Consider the following 18,520-nt stretch of genomic DNA (forward strand, 5'->3'; position numbering starts at 1 on the left):
TATATCAAATATCAATCAGGCATGTACAACACAATACAAGGTCAGCTTACATCCATGATCAAAGCACTGCTGTAAAATGTGTGACCCAGACCAAAAGATAAAGGAACAAGTGAACATGTCACAGAATGAACTGTCTTTGCTTTACCTTGATTCAACCCAAGTTTGAAGAAAATTCATGAAGGCATTTGGTGGCGCTCTACAGTTTCATATTTGCATAGGTTAGAATTTTAGAGAAAAAGAATTTCCCTAGGATTCCTCACTGGTTATACTGGCTATTTAAGAAAGACTTTGTATATCTTAGGTATTGTTCAAAGAAGCTTTAATTCCCGTTATTTTGGTGTATTATTGATGGATGTAATATGGGTTATAGAGTATACAGCTTAGCCTTACTTCAAATGTGCACCTTTCAAAAACTGCTAGCTCCGCTTGGTCAATTTCATTTCCTGGAGCCGATAACTTTCTTTTAACATTTTATATAGGCAGTAATTCATACATTGCACTTTCAGAAGCTGGTATTGTCTAGTTGGGTAAAATTCATTTTTCCTATTTTAATAGGTGCTAAAGATAGTGTACTTTAGACTAATTCAGGCTGATTTTCTTAGCATAAGGGAGCAGTCATTTTAGTTACACCTCTCCCTCGATAACTCACACACAACGTGGTCCGATAAACATAGACCGCAGTATGTGAGGCGCGAGTTACCAAGGGACCTCCAAAAATTGAAGAAAACAAATCGCTTTGACATCAAGAAAACCATGAGGGGGGAGCCGCGTTAGGGAACTGGGTTGTTTATTGACTGAATCCTCATTTTACAATCAAGTCCATAAAAAATTTAATAACACGCTTTTTCTAATGAAGTTGTTCGTTATTCTGTTTAAATAACATTTATTTTCAAAATGTCCAACATATGAAAGATTGTTCCAACTGGTTTCAACAATCATCACGTGTACACGGAAAAAAATCTGTGTATTACATTACTGCTTTTTTTGTTTTCTTGATGAGTCTGGTTCCCATAGTGGTGTTTAATATTATCCTGCCAAATTGGGAGTCCACAGAGCAGGGAACTAGACTAACTTGATACACCGCCAAACAAGATTCCTTTCTTTTAAAAACATGCAACATTTATTTCATGAGACAATCGTCTATGTTGAAACTCAATTTTTGTATTGTTCAGTTAGTACAATATTGATATCGTGATTTCACTGGAAGTAATAATCAAACTTCTTATCATCCATGAGAATATCTCAAAGTGCCAGTTCAAGAATTCTCTGAAACTTGCTTGCCCACAATGGTTCATATCTGTGAAATCACGCTCTTTATTTTACAAAGTATTCATTTCGCTTGGCTGCCTTGTTAGCTTGATCAGTTATGAAAGAGTCGGTTAATTTAAGGTAGTTTATGTTACATACACAATAACATTTATAAGTGTTTGATTGATCAAATGAAGTGAGTTCACCCGACATACGACCGGGGCTGCTAAACTTTAAGTTTGTAGGATTTTCATGCCTTTTAACTTTTCTTTTATTCCACCTCCTTTATTTGATTCAAAAGACCTAATTAATGTAATAATACAAAGGAGGCCAGCTTTTAATTCAGTGCAGCAATACAACAAATACTTCCAGAAGTCAGTTATCATAACACGGTTGGCACTTAATTAGGTTCTCAGAGAAACGCTTGCGGACATAGCTGTTACAGTAGATTGACGCATTTTACGTTTAATTACAAGAGGACAGATAGCATTTATGACAATTACACTTAAAGGGAATTAAAAGATAGAACTAGAACACAAATTTCAATAGATAAAAACATTATTTAATTTGTATTTATTTAAGTACTGCCTCCACTCTGCGTAAGTGACATTTTCATTGATAGAAATTTCCTTACATATCATTTAATTGCAGTGTGCTAGGAATGTCATTTGGAAAGAAAATGTAAAAAATTGTATGACCTATTTTAAAATTTTATATTTCTGAGTGTTGATTAAAATTTCCAGGACATATCTACCATTTTCGATGAAAAAAACAAGCGATATATCGAAGTTTTCTTTACCAATTTTGATCACGATTTTCTTCAAGTTCAACAAATAGGAATCAATTTTGGGGGGTATTTTCTGGTTTTAAAAATGGGATCCATGCCTGACCCCGCGTTATAAGCGGGTTTGCGATCTATCATGGCACGAGTTATTGACAGAGTGGTGTAGCCGCGAGCTTAGATCATGTACAATTTCTGTAAGTACAATATCTAAAGAAATGTCAGCCACATTACATCAATGTAGCATAGAGGTATGCCAACATTCTCTCCAATGCGCATGTTTCAAATGCAACCAGTGAAAATGTGAGAAAGCTTACCAGAAGTTTCTCAAGGGTCGGTGGTTCTTTCCGGGGATTTCCCGGATTCTTCCTCCACCATTAATACTGGCCTGCCATGTATAGCCTATCGTGTGCTGAAAAATGGCATTAAACCCTACAACAACAAGAACAACAACAAATCCAAACAACTTTACCTTATCGTCACTCTCTCAAAAGTATGTAATAACTGGTGAGCACCCTCATTAGAATATGTAAAGAAAATCTTTAACAAAAGCTATGATGTAAATTTTCTTAGTAACCATTAACCAAAGGTTAAAAGGGCACGAGCATGTGTCACAGAATTAGTTGTCTTAGGTTCATAATGATTCATCCTAAGTATGAAGAAATTTCATTGTGGAGTTTTGAAAATGTAATTAAAAAAAACTTTAATGAAAATTTTAATGCAAATTTTCCATGTTGGTGAACTTGAGAATGAATGTCTTAGTTTCATAATGATTCACACCAAGTATGATATAAAATAATGAAAAAAGTTTAACTAAAATTTTAATAAAATTTTTGAAGAGCTTCAAAATGATTTATGCCAAACATGTCACTGAATGAGCTGTGTCAGCTTCAACATGCCAAATATGACAAGAATCAATTTAGGGAAAATTAACCAAAGCCTTAACAAACTGCTGACTTTGCTGCCACTACCAGAGAAGCAACTGCCATATCTCTTTCCTACTGATGTGGGATTGAAAATGTAAAAATCATGTGAGACCTGTTGATCATCAACAAAGCAAATTGGTTAAAGCCTGGATTCCAAGTGAACACTATGACAATGTAATCAGATAACTGCGAAAGAAAGTAAATTTTGCCCCAAAGATCAATATACTACAAGAATGAACAATTATGAAATATTTATTTTATTATTAACTGAGCACAAATTTGATTATGAAAATTTTCTGAATGGTGCTAATACCAGCTTTAAGAACCCAAAGATGAAAATATTGCAGTGCATGTAAAAATAAGGTGTCACTTGCCTGAACATTTTATTCAGAAAATGAAATAAAAATCTGATTGTACCATTTCAAACAAATCAAAACAGGAAGACTATTCAAAATCTTTTCTTGTGCTTTGTAACCTACTACACATAGTTAATACCATTACCACTCATAACGTGGAGGAAACTGATGACATTTTGCAATCAAATGAAGTACTAGTCATGATGGAGAATCTGAATCATACAAGATTTGCAAGAGATAAGAGATCTGTTCTTTGAGTTACCTTCATGTAAGCAAACTCCTTCATAGCTGCCAGTCTAGACAGGTACAGCCAGGATACATTATGCCTGTGCATGTGGTAATCTCTCTTGTTCTTCAACTGACGAAATGAAGTTCGACCAAGTCTGAAAGAAAAGAATTTTCTGACATTTACTTCTTGTCTAATAGATCAACTACTTCTGACTATAACTGCAAGCCTTTCTGCATACTGATCATCAAAAATTTAGTATGATTAGTCAGGGAGCTGAGGCTCATTACTATCTTATTAAAACCATTTCACACAACACAATCCGTGTTAAAATCAGACTAAACTACAAAAAAGAATTTATCTAGCCACATTCACTCCTTCCAGCTTATTAGTGCAAAAACCAACTGAGGGCTTATGGATGTAGAATAGACCTGCCACACTTGTATGTAAGAGGCAACTAATTAAGACAGGTGCCATGCTAGCTCTGAGGCCATAGGTGACCAAATGATTTGAAGCACTTGCATCTACCTATCACGTTATCTCACCACTGTCCACATGGGTCAAAGTCACAGGCTAGGTCAATGTAGATATGTAAGAAAGCTTGCCAGTAGCTTCCCATGGTTTTGATGGTTCTTATCAGGGTTTTCCTGGGTTCTTCTTCTGCCACCCATTATAGAGGTCACCATGTACAGTCTTTCATATGCCAAAAAATAGGGTTAAACCCAAAACAACAAGAACAACACCCACAGTAGCTCAATGGTTAGCATGCTGTACTCAGACTCAAGGGCGCAGGTTCAAATCCTACCATCAGTCAGGGTTGGTTACTATTATGTCTTCTTGAGAAATGCACTAAATAACTTACTAGTATTGCTGTGCCATAAAACACTAAAACAATGCATGCATTGAGATGCACATTAATGTTATCTTACATGGTTTTAAATTTTGCCATGGAAATCAAAGTGTGGCCAATGGATGGACTGATATATAAATAGACAAAAAGGACTATAATACTTTAAATGAAGAACCTAAATAGCCAAAGGCACCTTTGTACCGCTTGTCTAACATGCATGCCAAGTTTCAAAGAGACAACTTGAACTGTTTTCGTTCTATGCTATGGAGATCAAAGTGTGATAGACGGAAACAATTTCTATGTGCCCCAATAGTTTATTTCAGCAGGGGATGATAAAAAAATATAAAAACCAAGGACCTCAACTTCTGACCATCAAATCAATAGCCTTCTTTATCCAAAGTGCAAGCCAGCCACAAAATTTTGGACCAGGTCTGTGATGCAGAACCAATGCAATTGTGCAGCAACCATTTTCCTTCTTTCAGTTACAGAGGCTTTGAACTTTTGCCTTTTGACCCCAAATCAATAGGATTTGTATGTATTCCAACTGCAAGCAATCCACCAAGTTTGGTTCAGGCATGTTATGCAGCAGAACTATTATTATAGTGAAGAAGCCATTTTTCTTCTTTCAATCACAGTTACCTTCACATTTGACATTTGATCCCATAATTGATAGGATTTTTCCTATTCCAAGTGTAAACCAACCCCATCATTTTGTCCAGGCATATGATATAGAACTAATGTTGTTCTGTCAAATGTTTCTCATTTAAGTCAGACAGGCCTTAACCTTTGACCCCAAAATCAGCAAGGTTCTTCCTTACCAAAAGTGCAAGCCAGCCAGAGAGCTTGGTCCATGTATGTTGTGTGGAATCAATATTCCTACTCTTTGTCAGTGACTTTGAACCTTGCCCCTTGACCCCAAAATGGATAGGGTTCTTCCATGCCAACCACAAAGATTGGTAACTGTAGATGGTGCAGAACTCAATTTATTATGCAGAAACCATTTTTCTTCTTTCAGTCACTTACCTTGACTTTTGAACTTTTTGATATAATAACAACAGACATCTGAACTGGTATTATCTGTGAAATACAAAAAACATTTTATGCCATAATGCTTTCTGTCAAAATGGTCAAATCCTGTTCAGCAGTTTTTGAGGAGTGGTTTAAAGGTTTTTCTTTCTTTAATAATGTTAGCCATATTTCATGGCAAACACGATCATTTTAAAAAATTTCAATGGCTTTGATGTGAGGATGCTTACTGCCAGTTTGGATCAAGTCTCTTTAGCTGTTTTTGAAAAAAATACCCCCCGAGTTTTTTTTCCACTTTGGCTGTGTAGCATTACTTTTATAAACCTGAAAGGCCTTCATGCCAGAATGCTATCAAATTTAGTCAAATTCTGTTCAGCAGTTCTTAAGATCAGGATGTTTGAAGGTCTGATTAGTTTTAGCAAATGTGTCCATATCTGATAGCAAATCAGAATCACCTGTACAAACTTTGAAGGCCTTACTATCCGGATGCCTTATTTCAAATTTGTTCTGTTCTGCAATCTTTAGTTTAAAGGCTATCTCAGACAGCAAATCAGCATCCTTTGCACAAATTTCATAGGCATTCAAACCAAAATTCTTTCTCTAAATTTGTCTGAATTCTGTTTAGTGGTTTCTGACAAATTACTTAAATTTCTGTTTTTCGAAAAGAACAATGGATGGTATGTGAAATGCCAATACAATGTCAAACTTGCTGTGCAATAACTGAATAATTTGCTGATTTTATAATGCAGGGCTCAAAATTAGCAGTAGTCCACTAGCCCGAGGCTAGCAGATTTCCTGTTGGACTAGTAACTTTCATAACGTTAATAGTCCAATGGACTAGTAAGTTTCGGTTATCAATAGTCAGCGTTTGTTTACACCATTCCCTAACAAAGACTTGACTTAGCAGATGTTCTTAGAATCAAAGCTGTGGCCATTGTAAACACAGTCATAAAATATTAGCATGAGAAGATGAAGCCAATTTCTGCCTCGGAAAGGTGCGTTTCTATAACAAGAATCCATCCAATTTTGTGCATTTCACTTAACAGAGCAAATTATGGTACCATCATTAACAACGGAAGCTTGGTAATTGATCCTAATTAATCTGATAATGAATTAAATGAAAAAATGATGTGGTATCACACTTTACTCACTCGACCACAGTAACAAACTACCAAGCGGTATACCACACAAAAGAACACAGCAAAAACTATTCAAAGAAATTAGTCTGCACGTTTTTTTGTTTAAGGTTGTGTTTTTTTGCTCGCTACCCAAACACTCCAACAGTCACAAACAGGAAACTACATATTTTACATTTCAATCGAAATAATTATAAGAATTAGATCAATTTATTACGTTTACGTTATTGACACATCCTTTCAATACAACTACTTTTCTATGATGATAAGAATAGTTTTTATATTTTTCCCTTACAAGAATGAACAAATAATTGAATACATGTGGAGATATCCAAGCAGAATGCCGTACATTTGTTGGGAATTAAAATCTCTGAGCATGGGCATCTAAGATTTAAAAATTTTCTGAATTTTTATTAATTTCAAAAATACACTGAGGTTCGATTAATTAGGAACAATTACCAAACTTACGACTTATGATACCGTAATTGGAGCTGTTAAATACAACGTGCCAAGTGTCAGATGGCTTCGTTTGATGGGAACACACCTTTACCAAGATGAAACTAACACTATCTTCTGATGCTAGTATTTTATAACAGTGTTTACAACAGCCACTGCTTTGATCATGCAGAACATCTGCTGAAGTTAGGGAGTGGCCATTTAATTGTAGGCGGGGGGCAAAGACATGTGTTTTAAAACGTTTCTTGCGCTGACTTTCTTGTATAAAGGACACTGTGTCATTCCTTTTCTTGCTTTAAATAATTCGCATCAGCTTTACTATAACATATAGTATTTCAAAACAAGGCATAATTCCCTCCTTATAAGACAGGCAAAATGTGGCATTTGATAGAAGGTGTTCAGCCACTGGAACAAAAGCAAAAGCTGAATGAGAACGATGAGGAATAATTCTTATGATGGGAAAAGTGTAATGGAAAATTTCAGAAGAAATGGACAAAAGACAGGGAATGGCTGAATTATGACGAGAAAAGGAACGTTATGTGGTGTAACTGGTGTAAGCAATTCGCAAAAACAAACACACAGAAAACATCCAGTTTTGTTGCTGATTGTTCGAACTTTAAAACTGAATCATTAAACGTACATGAAAGCTGTGTGACATTGTTTTGTGAACTGGACTAGTAAAGATTTGGCAGGACTAGTAAATTTCTCAATATACTAGTATTTCTGGCTACAAAGAAATTTGTGTTAAATTCGAGCCCTGTAATGAATTAAAAATGTTTGATAACGTCTCCCTCCAGGTAACGACCTTCATCATGAAACATCGCTCTAATAATGGACAAATTACCTGTGAAGTTTTAAAACATACTGTTTCTCCTCTTCATCGGCTACTATGTAAATATCTGCAATTAGTAAAATAAAATGATTTTAATGAAATCTACAAAATATTAAAGATAAGATGCATGCAATTTTTACATGGTCTTTTATTCCAAAGCTGTAAAATTTCAACAAAGAGCACATTACTGCCAATATTAAGGCATTAATATATTTCTCCATTAAAAGCTGCTATACAGATCTACTTGTATAGACAATTCAGGAAAAGAAAGAATTAATTGGTAAATTATTTTTCCCATAACTCTTTTAACAAGCTTTGGGGATATTTTGTACCTTCTGTCTCTTTATCTTTCTGTCCATCAATCTGTCTGTTACCATATCTCCACCTAAACCAATGTTGTTGTTGTAGGGTTTAACGCCATTTTTTTAGCACACGATAGGCTATGCATGGCATTCAGTATTAATGGTGGAGGAAGAACCCAGGAAAACACCGGAAAGAACCACCGACCCATGAGAAGCTACTGGCAAGCTTTCTCACATACCCACATTAGCCGAATCCGAGACTTGAACCCATGCAGACAGAGATGAGATGGCAGTGATCCGTAATGGAGAGCGCTTTAGACCACTTGGCCACTCGCCCCCCCCACAAACCATGAAAGACAATTCACTAAACTTTCGAGTTATCTTGGCACTATTTAGGGGCCTCAAGTGGCCAAGTGGTCTAAAGCACTCTCCATTACAGATCACTGCCATCTCACCTCTGTCTGCTTGGGTTCTATCTCAGATTTGGCTAATGTTGGTATGTGAGAAAGCTTGCCAGTAGCTTCTCATGGGTTGGTGGTTCCTTCATGGGTTTTTCCCAGGTTCTTCCTCCCCCATTAATACTGGCCGCCATGTATAGCCTATCATGTGCTGAAAAATGGCGTTGAACCCTACAACAACATGGCACTATCAATGTACTGTCTAGTGCATCTTGGATTAGTGAGAGTGGGTCAAAGGTCAAATATGCACAAAATTTATGTTACATTTAAATTTTCAAATATTTTTCCGACCAAAGTCTATAAATGCAGTCAAAACAGAAAGATGCATTATAGATGTGGCAGATTTTGTAGTATGACTCCTGGATCATTGTTAAGGTGGGGAAGAAGGGGTGGGGTTGAATACTGGGTAGGGGAAAGAAAATGCTTTGAAATATGCTGTGGAAAGTGTTGTGATTTATAATTTGTTGTTTTTAAATTTTCACAGCAATCTTTCATAAATTAAATTAATGCTAAGATACACAAGAGTCCCTTGAGGAGAAGTATGTTCTACTGATGTAAAATAATTTCTAGCAATTCAAGATAAGATCATTTCTTCCTTTAACTGCTGAGTGTGGAAAGCATCCCTGATATTTTTCAGTAATATTAAGATTTTCAAATTAGTTGCTGTGGTTGGCATACTGGATATCAGATTGACACCATTTTCATTTAGGACCTAGCAGAAAATCCTTGAGTATTTTGGTGAAAGCCCTCCATCAATATGACCATTCAGACAGGGAGAGTTAGTAACAACAAGATTTTGGAAGACAGCCATTGTAGTAACCATATGTCATGCACATTTGGCACCATTTTCATTTAGGACCAGCTAGGTCTCATAAGAAGTCATTTCATGATGATACTGCCATCCATATGGGGGGAGTAGAGATGACAATATTTTCAAGATGGTCATAGAGGATAATTTTACATCGTTTTTATTTTGGACCCACTAGACACCATAAGAACTCTTAAAGTAAAAATTCCATGTCAAAATGACTTGCATTTATGAGAAGCAATTACAACTTACAGCTGCAATAATGGCCATTCACATTTTAATTTAGGACCAATCAGATATGATAAGATGTTTATAAGTGAAAACCAGATGTTGATATGACTATTCATTCAAGACAAGTAGTGATAACAAGATTTGAAAGCTGGATGTCTGAAGTGTACCATTTTTATTTACGACCAACCAGCATAAAAATTCTGGTGAAAACCCCATATCAATAAGACATTTTGATCAGGAATAGTAATGAAAATATTTTCAAGATGGCTGCTGTGACAGTCATATTGGAGTTAAATTGGTACCATTTTCATTTAGGGCCGACTCGATATCATAAAAAGTCTTTTCATTAAAAAAAAACCAAGCTGATAGGACATCCATTCTGGAGGAGTAAGTAACAAGATTTTCAAGTGGTACCTTTTCATTTATTGCCATGTAGTCCATGGAGATAACTGTGGTGTAAAGTTCTATGGCAATCGTCCAGTTGGTTTAGGAGGAGTACAGGTTACAAACTTGCACTAACAGATGGACAACAGACCATCCCACACCTAACTTGGCAGGTACTAGTAGGGCACAATTGACTAGGAACATAACTGGTCAGCTTGTTTAGGTATGTAGTCTAGAACAATACATACTGTGCAGAAGCCAATAATATTTTATTAGACATACCATAACCTTTTCTTTGACCTTTTGACCCCAAAACCCATTATTTTTAAAATGTACAGGCTTCATCCTTACCTCAAGTCACACACAGAGATTGAAGCGGGTATGTGATAGTGAACTAATGTTATAACACTAAATTAAGTTTTCTTCTTTTAGTCACTGAGACCTTAATTTATGCCATCAAATCGAAAGATTTCCTTACCCCAAGTGCAAGCCATCCAAAAAATTTGGCCCACACCAATGTTATGCGGCAATCATTTTTTGCTTTTCAGCTACTGTGACTTTGAACACTGACCTTTCAACCCACAAATCAATGTGTTTCTTTCTTACCCCAAACACAAGCTATTCATGAAAAGCAAAATGCATATTTCTGTCTGACAGTGGTAGCATCACAGGCCTAAAAAGTTAAAAAACTACTCACCAGATTCTTTACCAACCCCAATCTGGTTCCCCACTGACTGGACCACATTTCGAGATGTCAGAGCTTTAAGTGCCAGATAGTCATACCCAGCATTTGACAGACGATATCCATACACTGAAAATGATGGGGAATAATTATAATATCTGTGCGTTATTTAATTTTTGCATATTCTGTGTATGTAGTATATTAGCTAAAAGAAATTTTTTAATTGACTGATTAAGGTAAAACCTGTCTTGAGAGAAAACTGCTGAGACCACGTCTTGAAACCTGTATCTCTATGCACAGATTTATTCTTTATATGATGTTGTGACCTGTTATAAGAGGCCACCTGTCTAGAGATACCATTATTTTCTCGCAGAGGAGATGGTCTTTCAAGACTACAAACTCAATTTTTGGTGCTGAAATTGTTTCTTCAATAGTACATTGCCTGATCATAATATGTAAGGAGAACATGCACTACCTCACAAATCGAACTCTCCAAGTGAAAAAGATCATAATGCACATCTTTTGTCTCATTTTGGATATAAGTGTTAAAACACTGTCTGCTTGTAGAGGCAGATTTCATACAGGAGTAATTTTCCTTGGATAAAGGAATTGTGTCATTCATATCCCATCATTTACCTGATACTAATGGAGTAAAAGTGCATCTTTAACTGATGGAAGAGTTTGCATAGGACAACCTCTATTATGATTGGGTAACTATGATTGAAGAAATATATTTAACTCCAAAAATTGCTTTCTTCTCCAAATGCATTACTTATTTATAATGTGTTAGGAGTAAGAGAAGAAAGAAATTACATGTCCTGCAGGTTTAGTCCTAATTCTGGTCTCCTAACATATGTGCAGCAATGTCCAGTCTCGTATGAGATGCACGTTTCCAGAAGCACAGATCAAATAATTAATATGGTTGATATCAACTGTTTTCACTCCCTCAAATTCCTAAGTAAGATAAGCCAAACCCATGTCATTGTGGAGCTGCCAAGTGACACAGGAAGGCAGCCTTTTGTGCCAAGAAACACCTGAAGATGGCCTGTTATACCAAGTGACATGGGATGGTAGCCTGTTGAGCTGCTGATACAAATAGCACCCTTTGTGACAAGAGGTATCTCAGAAAGAGTCAGAGAATATTGTATTTGACCTCCATGCCAAATATTATCTTAAATGATGTCCTTTAGGGAACAGTTCTGCTAGAATGTAATGCTGGTGGCTATGGCCCTAACTTTATGAGTCACCATTAATACTGGCCGCCATGTATAGTCTATCGTGTGCTGAAAAATGGCGTTAAACCCTACAACAACAACAACAACAACTTTATGAGTAGAGGTGTGCTGTATTACTAGTATACTCACTTACAGCAGTATTTATTTCTGGTGGTATGTACCATGGTACTTTTCAGTATACTAGTACCTTGGTGGTTTCCATCAGTATGGAAATTCCTGAATAATCTTGTGATAATGATATTAAAAGCATGATATCATTTTCATGACAAATTAATTCCAAAATATTGTTATGATTCTATAGTCATAAACTAAGTAACAGAAACAAACAAAACCAGTAAGTTTTGTAAAACTTAACAAATACTTTAATTATCAAAGTTATATATGAAAATGACAGAGGAGCTTACATTATTCTGAAGTGAATCCAGATAAATTTCAAAACCAGAAATGTATTGGTCCACCAAGAATAACGACATCAAGATGGCATCATCTAGAACTCATCTGAATAATTCACAACAGTTCCAGAATAATAATATATATCCAAATAATGAGTACTTTCTATTTCCACTGAACAGTCCAAACAAATGTCTTTACTCCTGAATAATATCTAAGTACAACATAAAACACATCTGCAGACTTACAACAGGAACACAAGAAATGAAGATCACTCCAAAATCAGAATGAATCTGATTGGTCAGAAAAAATCAGAATGAATCTGATTAGTCAGTTGTTTCCTTATATACAACTGCTGTTATGACTATATTTCTCGATATACCCCGGGTAACAGATCTTACTACTCATTTTGCCTCGAACTGCGATTAAGTTATTCATAAAGATTATTAGTAGTAATTGTCAACACATAAGTCAGCATCTATTTGGGGATCCTATGTAATTTTATGCTCTTAACAGACTCAGATCATGCAGGTAAATTCTAACTAAAGATATCCTGTACAATTTACCATGAATAAAAATTACAAAAATGAAATAAAATCATTTCGAAGGAGTTAAAAACTATAGACACTATAATATTATTTTCTTTACAACATAGTTGCATCCATCACAAGTTAATTTAGAATATTATAAATATTATATTTAATCACATTTTAAGGTATCAAATATGCCAACATGGTGGCCATATATGATGTCCTAAAAGATATTCAGGCCAAATCCAACTTCTGGAAAAATGCTGGATTATAAAAAGAAGAAATACAGTTTCAAAAAATAATTATTTACTAAGGCAATAAATGTTTCTGAACAACCAACCATCCCTGTTTTTTAGTGCTGACATTAGTGCTTTTTTTCCCCCGGGTAAAATTTTTTTCCCCAAAATTGATATGTGGATGTAACTGAGCCAGTTTAGCCCAGTACTTGAAGCCCTTAGTATATCATATATACTAATCATTATAATAAATATAAAGTTTATATAAAAGTTTTTTTTTTTAAAAACCTACCTAACTACCTACACTAATTTTAAAACCAGTGCAATAGCAATCACACGTTTTTTGGGCCTAGCATATGTTATAACTAAATGTATTCCTCTGTAAGACCACGACTGTCTTAAGATTTTGAGGAGAGCATTTGTTTTCTGTTAGAATTTTATGTAATTTCTCCTTTTCTGTTTGGACTTCATGTAATTTCTCTAGTCCACTAAATATTTTCTAATTTGTTGAGTCAGCATCTTTTATGTTTACTGGCTTTCTCTGATATACATCTTTCCACAGGTGTTAGCATTCAACTTAAATGTTTCTCTGCCTATTACATCAAAAGTCTAGCTAGTGAAGTGTAGGTTTCAGACTCAGTATTAACACTTCTTATTTTTATCAAAAAGTTTTCTAATGTCAGCAATATGTCTGTTACTGGTTGTCAGCTATAGTATAGGCAATTTTTAGATGACAACTTATACAACAGTTAACAACACACAGCAAATGTATCCACTATAAGTGTAAGGTAGTGACCATTTAAATTTGGGGGTGAGGGTGGGCTGTGATTTTCCGTAATTGCTAATATTCAAAGTTAAGCTCACTACTAAATGTTGTTCAAATTATGGGACAATGATTTACACAAAAAAAGGGAGAAAGAAAAACAAAATGTGCACAGTGATGTTATTAATCATCACCGTCTGTTGACCAGTGAATACTATTCTGCATTTCCTATAAAAATTACCCGGTTGTTCCATAACAATTATTCGTGATGAAGGCATTCAAAAAAATTGGGATTTATGTGTTAAAACAGATAACAGGTTATAGAAATGTAAAGCTTTTATTGTTCAAGAAGCCTGAAGCCCCAGACAGGATTAAGTCTGATTTTAAAGAATGCAATCAGCTTCAAAATTTAGTGTGCACAAGTCAAGCAAACAATGTGGTGGTCTAAAAATACTTCTTACCCACACTTATAAATCAATTAATTTATCTGCCATTTTAAAGGAGAACATTAGATTATCGATGTGATGCCTGCTCAATCATATCAACCTCCTGCTACAATTTTATGGGCCAAATTATAACTGAATGATTCAGTTTTGGTCATTGCCACACAAATATAAAACAACACCCACCGCCTTTCTTCTTAACTCTTATCATTATCTAGCTTCAAATCATTCACATATACACAGGAAACTTTCCATATAGTGTTAACACTGATTGGAACAAAACCATTTAAGTTAAAGGGATGGAGAGATTGGCTAATATAACCAAACATTCAACTCCATGCTTTTTTGACTCTGCAGTGAAGCAAAGTTATAGTTATAAAACAATTGTTACGAGTCAATGCTCTTAAAATAAGCAACAGAAAAAAGTGAAGACAATAAGCTTTGTAAAATTTAACAAATAATTTATTTCCCTAGAATACAAAGTGAAAAATAAGAAAAATGAACTTACCGTATTGCAAATTAAATCCAAAAATAATTCAAGAATTATAAACACAAGTCCTATCAATGAAAAGTTCTAAGTAAATCTCAATTCAAATCCCGATGAAATTCAAGATGGAAGGTGATGACAGCTGTAATAACCTACAAAGTGCAGATGTGTCAATAGTCTCTTGCTGAATCACAGAAATATTATTCCAGGTTTGAATTCAGTATAAATTCCAATGAATGTCTTTGTCCAAGAATTATCAGAGCACTTTTGTTTTTCTAGGGAAAACAATCACTTGAATTCAATAATTTGAAGAAAAATAAAATTCAGCCCAAACTGGTCACAACATAATACAACTTAACATGTCAAGTGTTTTAAGCCCAACTGACAAACCTTTATCAAAACATCAATTATATGACTAGATAAAATGCAAAACAGATGAGGGTCAAAAGTTCATTCTTCTGGAAAAAATAGAAGTTTGTTACCAATTGGCACATGATAAATATCACATAGTCCAGGTATGACCTTGACTCAACTTAATGTTTCTTACTCTGAGAAAGATTTTTTTTTTAAATTTAAAAAAAGTGGTTTACCAAAACTGTCACTGATTTTGGAACAAGGTCAGCAACTAGATACAATGTTTCATTACCCATAGCATATAATAAAAATTAAAAAAATAAAAATAAAATAAAAAATATTAAAAACTAACAGACAAATTAAATTAAATATACATAACACAATGTTTCAATGAATACTGTTTTTTTCCTCTGTCATTCTGATAATAACTCAACTGAACTTGCTCTTAACCCATACAATCAAATGGTTTACTCCTGATCTGAGTTCAAGAAATTTATATATACACACACCTGTTGAATTCTCATCACAAGAATTATGAGGCCAATACCTTTGATTTTCTATATGCATGTTCAGCTCAAGTATATGTACTTTTAAAGCCTAAATACTGGTTTCTTTTTAGAAACTCTCAATATCTGAATTATGTGTTTTATTGTTGGTAAAAAATCAGACCATTTGGACACTACCAGCGAATATGAATGCTTAAAAAAAAACACCCGTTTCATAAGTTTGTGTGAATTATTAGCAAGATATTGAATGGATTCAAATAGATCTAGCAAAGGTCTCTTATTAGAAATTATGCTTCTTTATGCACATTTTTTATTTGAGTTACTATTATGGATAAAAACAGATTCAACTGGTGTGTACATACACTCAACTATTTACACTAATGTTGCAGATGTCACATACAACAAAAATATTAAATATATAATGTTTTTATTACTTCTTATTTAATATGGCATACATGCCAACCTCAAGAGATGTATAAGCATAATTTTTGCTGATATAAGTGACAAAAATTGTAATCTGAGCATAAAAGTGCTATCTATATATTACATGTACTAAAAGTAGTAACTCATCTTCACTGATGCTATGACATTATATGCTGCAATTACAGTACACTGTACCAAAAACGTCCATTTATTTTTTCTACTAACCTGGATCTACGGGTCAAAAATACTTGGGAAAAATGAGCAAAATCCATGTGGATTAGAACCAAAACCAATGTTCTTTTTCCTATGCAAATTCAAGAAGAAAACACAAAACATACTGAAAAATTATTTCAATTGAACACTCACTTTAACTAGTCTACATCATACATGTTTGTGAAGTCCACTGATTCTGGCCCAGAAAGAACCACGATAAGCTACTGGCAAACTTTCTCACATACCCACATTGGCTGCGCATGAGACTCGAACCCACACAGAGGTGAGATGGTAGTGATCCATAACAGTGAGCACTTTAAACCACTTGGCCACTCGGGGCCCCAAATTAAAGAGACAACAATATAAATTACAAACACTTTTATTACTTTACTTTCATTTACTCTGTAACATACCGGAAATGCATAATCCATATACAGGCAAGCACAAGATGTAATTCAGTCACAAAAAGCTAATGATTATGCCAAAAGAATAATGGTTGGCATGTATGATATGGTACAAGTTAATAGCTACGTCAATGAAGTCCTTAGCATTGTACCCATTTCTATCCCCCCCCCCATTTTTGGGATGGGGTATGCACCATTTTTTGCAGCTGACTTGTTTTGCTTTATCACAATATGGTATGTAACAAAATATCATTTAATTAGACCTAAATCATCATGTAATATTGGGGTTACACTGGATAGTCATATATTTTTTATGTTGTCCTTCAAAAGAATCTTGAACAGAATATATAATGTTAAAATAGATACATTTACTGTGCATCAGTGAATGAACACAAAATTACAAGTATTTAAATGAGAAAGGGTTCTTTATAACACTGTTTTCTGACAGCAGATGTATGTGTACAATGGGACTTGCATAAGCTTTGATAGCTGAGGTGAAATGCAGGGATCGTCCTGGGCTTCGCCAATGTTGCAAATTGCGATTTTTTTTCCTTATTGGCGACAAAAATATCCCATCTGGCGATTTTTTTGGCGACATATTTTTTGGTTATTTAATTTGTACATACAATCATGGATTTGGACTGGATAAATTAAAAGCGAGAACGAAAGGAAGCCACAAACCTGACTAAGCAATGCATTGGAATCAATCTGTTACACAAACGATCCTTTGTTCGTATTGACAACCCCATCTTTACAGTGCATTGTTACATCATAATCTGCTTATGCTGACATCCGGGCTGAGTACTGTATGCTGTGATAAAGTCAATCATGCTACCACACTATACCTACAACTGACCGACTTCTGAAGACGCGAGTAGAACAGATACAATTAAATTGTATGGCTAATCCTTCTGTGTTTTTTTTTTATACATATACCAATACAATAGTTTTGCTAAACCTTCATAGAAAACTTATAACCTTTGAAGTACCGACTGTGTATAAATACAAAGCAAATGGAAAAATTCTCAATCACAATTATATCCGTCGCCAGTGCAGCATTTTACTCACTGATCTTTTCCTTTTGCCATCAATTCCGTGTTACGGCTGCAGAGACTTAAACTCCGCAACAAGAAATAGCAAAAAAAAAAACACAAACAGTTTTGCATAATTAATAATAATTATTTATTTCTCAAAATACAGGAGTGAAAGAATCCCTAAATTGGGTGTGAATTTATGCTTATATATACGGTCCAATATTGCCAGGTGTTGACTCGTGTAAGTTTCATTCGTGGGAATGGAGATCCTATTTTGCTTGTCAAGAAAATTTATACCGCATTCAGTGATCATTCTTGGGATTTAGGAAGCAATTCACTGCAAGCTTTGGGATGCTAGCCGGGGGGGGGGGGGGGACTGCTGAGAGACTACTGGTGTCACCTGTCAGCACTGTAGACTGAACGTGGATTCAGTAAGATGAACCTCATAAAAACTGACATCAGAAATAAGCTCTGCATCTCATCTCTCGAGAATTTAATGAGAATCAGCATGTACAAATGTGAAAAATTAGACTTTGAAACTGCATTCAACAAGTGGGCAACTCTAAAATCGCGACAGATCTTCATGTAACAGTTTGTAACATTTTGTTAATGTTTGTTGTAATTAAAGTATTAACTAACCCAACTTTTGTAATTTTCATTGCCTGTTACATTAATAGACTAAATTAACACTTGGAAAAATGTACACTACTTGTTTTGGCGACACTTTTTGAAAATTGGCGACAAAATATTGAGGTTGGCGATTTTTTTGGCGACAGCTTTTTAAAAGCCAGGACCATCCC

At 34.8% G+C, this 18,520-nt stretch overlaps 1 protein-coding gene across 2 annotated transcripts in view; it reads right to left on the bottom strand.

Moving 5' to 3' along the window:
* Nucleotides 1–18,520, bottom strand: part of LOC149800647 (serine/threonine-protein kinase RIO2-like) — a 48,313-nt gene that overhangs the window by 23,715 nt on the left and 6,078 nt on the right. For both annotated transcript variants that reach the window (XM_089954657.1, XM_089954658.1), the window contains exons 3-5: nt 10,718–10,831; nt 7,850–7,904; nt 3,574–3,694 (exon numbers count right to left, since the gene is read on the bottom strand). In XM_089954657.1, the coding sequence (XP_089810783.1) occupies nt 3,574–3,694; nt 7,850–7,904; nt 10,718–10,831 (290 nt within the window). The remainder of the gene's footprint in view (nt 1–3,573; nt 3,695–7,849; nt 7,905–10,717; nt 10,832–18,520) is intronic.

Source organism: Sinohyriopsis cumingii, chromosome 4, assembly GCF_028554795.1.
Source record: "Sinohyriopsis cumingii isolate HCF-2022 chromosome 4, ASM2855479v2, whole genome shotgun sequence".
Classification (NCBI taxonomy): domain Eukaryota; kingdom Metazoa; phylum Mollusca; class Bivalvia; order Unionida; family Unionidae; genus Sinohyriopsis; species Sinohyriopsis cumingii.